The sequence below is a fragment of the Eumetopias jubatus genome, unplaced genomic scaffold (assembly GCF_037043125.1).
Source record: "Eumetopias jubatus isolate StellerSeaLion01/CBP00866 unplaced genomic scaffold, mEumJub1_p1.0 scaffold_12, whole genome shotgun sequence".
Taxonomy (NCBI): domain Eukaryota; kingdom Metazoa; phylum Chordata; class Mammalia; order Carnivora; family Otariidae; genus Eumetopias; species Eumetopias jubatus.
In genome coordinates, this window is record NW_028274818.1 from 39,271,142 (window position 1) to 39,279,688 (window position 8,547).

General features: G+C 44.2%; 1 protein-coding gene across 1 annotated transcript; it reads left to right on the forward strand.

Annotated features, from left to right (window-relative positions):
* Positions 1–7,647: 7,647 nt before the first annotated feature.
* Positions 7,648–8,269, forward strand: LOC114225937 (dynein light chain roadblock-type 1). Its single transcript, XM_088016738.1, has one exon. The coding sequence runs from the start codon at positions 7,659–7,661 to the stop codon at positions 7,947–7,949; it is 291 nt and encodes a 96-aa protein (XP_087872864.1). The 5' UTR covers positions 7,648–7,658; the 3' UTR covers positions 7,950–8,269.
* The last annotated feature ends 278 nt before the right edge of the window (positions 8,270–8,547 follow it).

The following is an 8,547-nucleotide window of genomic DNA, read 5'->3' on the forward strand; positions in this document are numbered from 1 at the left end:
TTTCAGTAAGAGGCCTCAAGAAACCAAAAGGGAAAAGAAAACCATCATCTGGATATAAGCAAAATTTTATGAGCATGAGCCATGTGCAGAATCCTACTGGGGAAACCAAAAAAATAAGGCTCAGTCTATTTCTTACCAAAGACCTAGATGATGTACAAGTTAACATAGCAATAAGGGACCAAGACAAGGTGTTTGTTTGTTTATTTGTTTATTACAGGCATCACCTTCCCCCTTGTTCATTATTATATAGGCACATGTTTTGGCCCTCTTACTGGAAGGTAAACCGCTGGAAGGCAAAATTCATGCATCACCTCAATAGGGACCAACAGGAAGTAGATTCCCAATGAATTAAGTGAATGAATGTCACCCGGACTAGACAGTCTCATCAGGCAGGCCAGGCAACTATTTGTGATCTAGGGAAGAGAGGCCCTGGGGAGAGCACTCAGGAGTTCCATCCGCTACTGGTCCTGCTCTTTCAGGGCATCCCCACCTTGGCTGGCAACTATGTAATGATTGACATCCCACCACCGTGGCCACACACATACAAGAGTATTTTTTGCCAAGGTGACACCGTGATAGGTGATAGGCAAACTCGAGGCTTTTGCGTACTCCTAACACAGGTTCGCAATCCATTTTAAGCCCTTGACCTACGTGAATCCCAGCACTCCTGCTACTGTTCCCCAGCTTGGCTTCTCTGCAGCTTGTATTCCTCAGCCATGCTCCCTTCTGCCAAGTCATTAGGAACAGAATCTCAGCATCTTGAGGCTTCCTTCTGCCCTTACTGCTTAGAGTCACACCACTTCATTTCTCCAAACAACCTTGTCAATCCACATAGGGTAGAGAAAGATCCACCCCACTACTGAGCCCATGGTCTTGGGCAGGTCACTTAACCTATAAATGCCTCCATTTTCTCTACTCTAAAATGGGGGAAATACTGGCTTCTGTTCCTAACTCCACCATTGGAGTCTGTGAGGCTCAAGGAAGACAAAATTATATAAACAGGTAGCAAGACTGCAGAATGTTTTCCAGATGCAAGGTGTGACTCTTACCCTGGGCTGCCCAAGGATTTATTTTGTGAAATTGAGACTATCCCTTGACATTCATAGGTCTTTGTTTTGCTCATGTATCAAGGCAGAAATGTGCTTTGAGATCTTGAGCAAAAGATACTGTCCTACTACAAATTACCATGATCTAATTAGGCCTCCCTCCATAAATCTGTCATTTGAAAGCCATTCAGGCCTGCTCAGCCCAGCCCTTGATTTAAACTGCTCCAGGAGTCTAGCCGAAGATATGTCCAGGACAGAATCCAACACAATATTCCAGTCTCCTCCCACTGCTCCCTCGAGGATGGGCTGTTCACCAATTTTGGCCACAATAACAGTTATGTTGAAGAGAGATTCATTATAGTTTGGGCATAGATCTTAACCAGTGCCTATGCAACCTCGTGACAACATTATTTAGCATTCAGAATGGATGTGAGCTCTTATTGGGAAAAGAATATTGCTAAAGATTAAGATTGCTGGGCCCTTGAAGCAGAGAGAGACAGAGAGGAAAGATGCATTTTTGCTCTATTGAATTGACAGGTGTATGCAGCACCCCTTAAGTATGATGAATACTTTGCCGTGACACATGAAACAGAACTATGGTTTTTTAAAAAATGCTGGTGTTGGCCAAATCAAATAATGTTCATTCCTGGTTGTTCTAGCTAAAGATTTTTTTTTTTTTAAGTTTAGAAAATCCAAAGCAGTGGGTAATCCAAAATTCATTTATACTGAGCTTTCAAATGTGTGTTTATGCTTCATTTTGATGACGGGTGTCTCTGAGGTTCTGGGAATCCACACGGAGCAAGGTAGCAGCCCCCTGGGTCCTCCCCAGAAATGGCATTTCTGCTTTCCCAGCCTTGCCCCACCATCCCCAAACAACACACCCCACACTTCCACCTTCCTGTCCTTTGCGCCTCATTCCAGGCTGTTTGGGTTTCAAAGAAATGCTGTGTGCAAAGCAAACAGAAAGCGGTGGAATATCAACAAAGCATTATTACACAGCTAATGGGCTTAGACTCTCTGGAGGAGCCCATTCTGGGCTGGGAGAACCCAACTGGGCGCACACAAAGTTACGGAGATGTGCCTCCCGTAGGTTTCCTATGCTAGCTTTCCTGTGCACGTCGGAATTGGGGAAGCCCTAGAATCATCTCCTACCAGATGAAGGTGGCGCGTGATTGCCGCCGAGGGGGAGGTCGAAGGTGTGGTGTGAAAGTCCCCGGAGACAATCAGGTAATTTCGTCAGGGACGGGGAGAGGCATGAGCACTCTGTGCAGCCGTGAAGGGGCAGGGGAAGCGAGAAAACGCCAGAAGCCCCCGCCCCCCGCGACCCCCACGGGCCCCACCGGGCTTTGCCCCCACCCTGAAGGCGCTTGCGCCGGGCAGAGCCCTTGATCGCGGTCAGAAAAGGCCCACACGAAGATCCCCGTGTCTGTCTGGGGCTGAGGGATGAGGCGATTAGGGGGGAGGAGGGCGAGGAGAAACGAAGCAGAAGGATCAGAGGCAGGAAGACCGAGAGGAATTAACCAATAAAGGACCGTTTGGGCGTCCCCTTTCACGTGGGCTCGGATTAATGGGGGAGGCGAGCGCCCACACACAAGGAGAGCACAGGACCCGGCTTTTCAAGCGGAGCCTCGTAGGAAGGAGCGGCGCAGGCAGCGTGAGCAGGGGCTTGAAACCGCGCTAAGGAAAGGGGTCGGCTGAATGTTTTCAAAATAAAAAAGGCTGAGAAGAGAACAGTGAACGAAGTGGCAGCGGAGGTCACCCGGCACGTTCAAGTGTGTTATTGTTGCTATCAAAAAGATACTTGGAAAGGAACAGGAAGAAGGAAAAAAACGCTTTTAAGTTTGAGTTCCTTTTTTTGTTTCCTCAAAACGAGGCATTTGAGAGATCGCGCCGGGGATTATTTTTGTCTATTTTGGGAGACGATGCTGGTGTCACTGGACTCCAACCAGCCGGGGAGTCGAGAGGCAAGCAGCCGAGTCCGAGCCTGGATTTCTGAGGCCACGTGAGCGTGGGAGCCACGCACCACTGCAGCGGGGACGTGCGCAAGGACAGCGCGCGGCCTGTGAGCCCCCCGGGCCCGCCGCCCAAAGTGCCCGCCGCCCAAGATGCCCGCCGCCCAAGGCGTCCTCCGGGCAGCCAGTTTTGGGCCTGTTCCCCTCCGCTCTCGCCATCCCGAGAGGAAAAAGCATTCAGGGGAGGGGAGGGGGGAACCTTCCTGAAGGACCGCTCAGGACTCAATGCCAACCTGAGACAGCTGCTGATGTGGAACAACAACATCAAGGGCCTACTGTCCCTTCCTGCCCCTCCTCCTCCTCCCCCACCACAGAAAGAACTGTGAAAAGACCAAGAGTTGGTGGGCGGCCAACAAGAACTAAAGAACTTGCAGCTGGTAAAACCACCTGTGCCTTGTCAAATTCCAGCCAAAACAATCCCTTCCCCCGAGTCTCCCATTAAGGAGAAGGGGAGAAAATCTGATAATAAGATGAGAATCAAGGGGGTGGAAAGTGACTGGGGTGGCTCCAGACCAAGCACTCAGCCAGTTGGGGAAGAGAAGATAGGGAAACTGTGCCAATGGAGGTCAAAAATTCAGGACTATGTTCTTGAGAGACAAAGAGCAACGACCGTATGCAACCCAGCCAGGCAAGCCACCCTCAGAATTCAGCTTTCCCACCGGGCAGTGCTTCGTGGCACCCAAGGCAGATGTCTGGACCAATGTGGCAGATGGCATAAGGAGGGTTCATGAGTTCAAATGCTGGGTGTCCACGGGAACATTCCGGAAAGGGCTCCCATGCCCTTTCTAATGGCAAAATCAAAAGATGACTAGAGGTTAAGCACTCACTCCCCAACTGCACTGCCTATCATGCGTGTTCTACCTGGAAGGTTTTGGTTCAGAAGGCCAAGGTCCCATGGTCAGGCTTCATAAAAGTGTGTGAGCAACAGTGATAAAAAAGACATTCAAAGATCCCAGAAAAGTAGCACACCTTCGAGTGAGACGTGTTGTTAGATTCCAGTTCTACTGTGATTTCCTGTTCTCCATTTCTTCCTTCCACTCACCAGAAATGAAGCTGCCATAAGTTGAGTCATCATTCCTCTAGTGGCGGTCTTTAAAAGTAACCACACCTTCACTGGAAGCGCGAATAAATGCTGGTTCTAAAATTAGAAGTTCTCCTCATCCTTTGAAGATTAGCTGAATCTCTAACTAATGTTATCATTGGCCAGGTAATGTTGGCATGTACTAGAATTGAATTTTTGCTGGCATCCCAGCTGAAATCCGTATCATAGTTGATAGCCATTAAAGATTAGTAGGTCATTCCCTATGTTAAAACTTCATTTTCAAAGTATTTATTCATTTCACCGATGATTGCCACGCCCTGTCTGGCTTTTTCTTTAGAGCATCCAGGAGAATACTATGACTAGAAGGATGGTCAAAATAAATAAGCTCATGGTTAGTGTCCGCTGTAAACACCAAAAGCAATATCCTGTCATTTGTCATAGGAAGGATTGGTGCAATTGGTAAAGATGGAGAAAGAGGGTTTCTTTTTTTCTGGTATTAAAATGTTCCATTTTATACACAAAAGTAAGTCTTCATTGTGACAGATTTTGTTAATATATTTATTAATATACATTTATGAAAAGCACAGTGCTTTTAATGGTAACAGTGCTTTTAATGGTAACAGTGCTCTGGCAGTATTCTGGCCCAAAGTGTATAACTTAAATCTAATTATGAGCTAACACCAAACAAATCCAGATTAAGGGACTTTCTACAAAATAACTGGCCTGTACTCTTTTAAAAATGTCAAAATCAAGAAAGACACAGAAAAACTGAGGACTCATTCCAGATTAAATGAGACTCAAAAGCCATGACCACTAAATGAAATGCACGATCCTGGATTGAATTCTGCACCAAGAATAAAAGGATAGCTATAAGGGATTCTTGAGAAATCTGGTAAATTTGAATATTGAGTCTGTAATAGTATAGTTTCAATGTTTATTTTCCTGATTAATTTTAACATTTTAGCATGGTAAAGAAAGGTCTTTAATCCTAAAAAATAAAGACTGAGATACTAAGAGAGAAAGGGACACTGTATTTCCAACTTACTCTCAAATAGTTCAGAACAAAAAGATAACATGCATACCCTACATGAACATACACACAGAGAGAAACAATGACAAAGCAATGGGGGCAAAATGGAAACAATTGGTTAATCTGGGTGAACATGTATTTAAGAGGTCCTTGTATGATTCTTGCAACTTTAAGTGTGGAATAATATTAACAAAAGTAAAACCTCCTCCAATCCTCTGCCTCAGAGATAACTATTTACATATTTACAGTTACAATGCATATTCTCTGTGGTGAGCAGATTCTAAAATGGTTTCAAATGTCCCCAGCCTCCTGGTATTCAAGCCCTTGTGTGATCCTCTTCCCCTTGTGTGTGGGCTAAAGCTAGTGACTTGTTTCTAACAAATAGCACACTGCAAAAGTGATGGATGTCAGTTCTGAAATTAGGTTAGAAAGGACAGTGAGTCCCATCTTACTACACTCTGACTTCTCACTTGCTCACTCTAAGGGAAGCCAGCTGCCACATTTCAAGTTGCCTTATGGAGAAGTTCATGTAGCAAGGAACCAAGGGTGGCCTCCAGCCAACAGCCATTGAGGAAATGACGCCCTCAGCACAACAGCAGAGAAGGAACGAAATCCTGCCAACAACCACATATCTAAGCCTGGAAGCTGATCCTTCCCCGATCGAGCCTTGAGATAACTGCAGCCCTAACCAACACCTTGAGGGCAGTCTTTCAAGAGGCCCTGAGCCAGAAGACCCAGTCAAGCTGTGCCAGGAATCCTGACTCACAGAAACTGTGAGATAATCAATATTTGCTGTTTTGAGATATGGAGTTTTGGGGAAATTTATTATGAAGAAGTAAATAATACGTTCTCCAACTTCCCTCTCTTCTTTTACATATATTTTTTTCTTTTCTTGGGGGAAGGTGGTTAACAGTAGCATAACAGCCATCCATGTTATAATATAAAACATTATTTCATTATTTTTAATAGCCATGGTTGTTAAATATTGTTCAAACTGTGAGCACCTGGCAGCGGGGGAAAATAGAAGCTAAAATCTAGCCCATGCTTCACTCATCAAATTGTGCCTCCTGGCGTTTGGCTTTGTTCACCCAGAAGAGGGGCTATCTTTTTCTGACTTACACAAAGGTGCCTTCTGGGCTAGTGGCAGCCCTGTTAACAGCTGTGTGATATTCCATGGTAGGGATCTACTATAATTTGCATAACCAACTTCATCTTGCTGGCCATTTACATTGCTTCCTGTGCTGTTATTACAAAACAATGCAATAATTAGCTCCAGTGAACATGCTTGTATATAGATTTTTGTATTCTTGTACAAACATTACTGTATGAAAGATCCTAAAATAGGATCCCTTGACCATAGATTATGTCCATCTTTAATTTTGATAGATCCTGACAAATTAACTTTACTAAAGGTTTTTACTTGTTTATACTCCTAACAAAATAAAGAAGTTGCTTATTTCCTTATCCCCTCACCAACACTGGATAAGATCAATCTTTTAAATATTTGCTCATCTGATAAGTAAAAAATTTTATCTCAGTTTTATAGATCATTTGTAGAAAACAAATATTTCTAACTTTCTGTTCTCTGAGTCAGAACAATTTCATAGTAATACTGAGTCAGTCTTTTCCCTCAAATATGCAGACAATGTTGAATAAACCTGTTAGAGACCAGAGAATCAGACCCTACACAACCAATATCCATTCACTCAATCCTATCGCTTCCGTGATATGTGAATATGAGGGAGGAATATAACACCAAGTGAGTAACAGTTTTAGCAAAGTTCTTCCAGCGTTTGACTTTCTGAACACAAGTCTCAGTAAAAACTTTTTTGACTCTTCACCAGATTTGCTTGTTTAGCCACCATCAGTCCCTTTGTAAATAAGATCACTTTCATTCAACTATTTTGATGTAGGTTGTATGAGTAGAACCAAATGCAAATAAGAAGACCAAGATTTAAGACCCATGGAATTGTAAGACTTGCTCTTCTACTAGGTATGTGTGTGTATCAGTCCAAGTCCTCTGAGAAGCACACACCAAGACAGGATTAGCTGTGCAAGAATTTTATTAGGAGCAAGGTCTGGGATAGAAAATGGTGAGGGAACCAGGAAAAGCTGGACAAGCTGCCAGACAGTCATGCAAGACTGACCCCAAGGGAAGGAGAGAAGGCTGGGGTCAAAACATCCTAGAATGCCATGCAGTCTAAGGAAAGTTCAACAAGACCTCGGAGAATCCTGGAGCCAAAGTCATCCATCAGAGGGGTCCAGTGTCTCCCAGGGTTGAAATTGCCTTAGTATTCATGCCACACTCACTTGCTGGCTGGAAAAAGCCCATGGGAAGCCAGACCTTGGTGTAAATGCCGCCATAGATTTCAGAGCGCAACAGCTGGAGGCCATGGTCAATTGCACTCCCTAGGGTTGGAGTCCTACTAGATTCATTGTCAAGGTCACCACCACACATTATCAATGAGCTCATCTTCAGACAGAGCTTCAGTAATTAAAAAAAACAAAAAATAAAGGTTTGTTTGGAGATGGCAGAGGTGGAGGAGACACTGAAGCGACTTCAGAGCCAGAAGGGAGTACAGGGCATCATCGTGGTGAACACAGAAGGCATTCCCATCAAGAGCACCATGGGCAATCCCACCACCACACAGTATGCCAACCTCATGCACAACTTCATCTTGAAGGCCCGGAGCACAATGCGTGAAATCGACCTCCAGAATGACCTCACCTTCCTTCGAATTCGCTCCAAGAAAAATGAAATTATGATTGCACCAGATAAAGACTATTTCCTGATTGTGATTCAGAATCCAACTGAATAAACCATTCTCTTGACTCCCTGCATCATTCCTTAATTTAACAGCCCCCAAGAATAATAATGTTTAATCATGTCAACCAACTGGCAGGTGGAAATCACCTTAGAGCCTACTTAGACCAACCCAGTGACCAAAGTCATCAAAGTCATCCCTCTGCTGGCCAATCACCCTTGAATCCTTGGGAGGGCCTTCTTTCCTCACCTCCAGATTTTGGAGCAAGAGCTTTGAGCAGCCCACACCCTACTTCCTCCTGACCTTCAGTTCACTTTGTCACCCTTGGAAAAGGCTGTATTTCTTTAACTAAAAATAACTGAAATGCTTAAAAAAATAAATAAATAAATAAACAGAAAATAGAGAGGGAATTTGTGCTACATTTTTGGTTTCTTTCTTCCATAAGTTCTATGCAACTGTTTACCTTATTTTCAAATAAAGAAGGAAAGCATTTCTATCTGGTTAATGATTGCATAACTTTCCTGAGTCCCACAGGTAAAAGATGAAGACTTGTAAAACAGAGAAATAGCTGGAATTGTGTGTGCAAGCAACAAAGAAATGGACAGCAACTGAGGGCTATGTAAGAGCAAAGAAGAAAAATGAGGGAAAGTTG

Excerpts from the sequence above, each read along its gene's own strand:
- LOC114225937 (XM_088016738.1), top strand. The coding sequence starts at position 7,659 with ATGGCAGAGGTGGAGGAGACACTGAAGCGACTTCAGAGCCAGAAGGGA.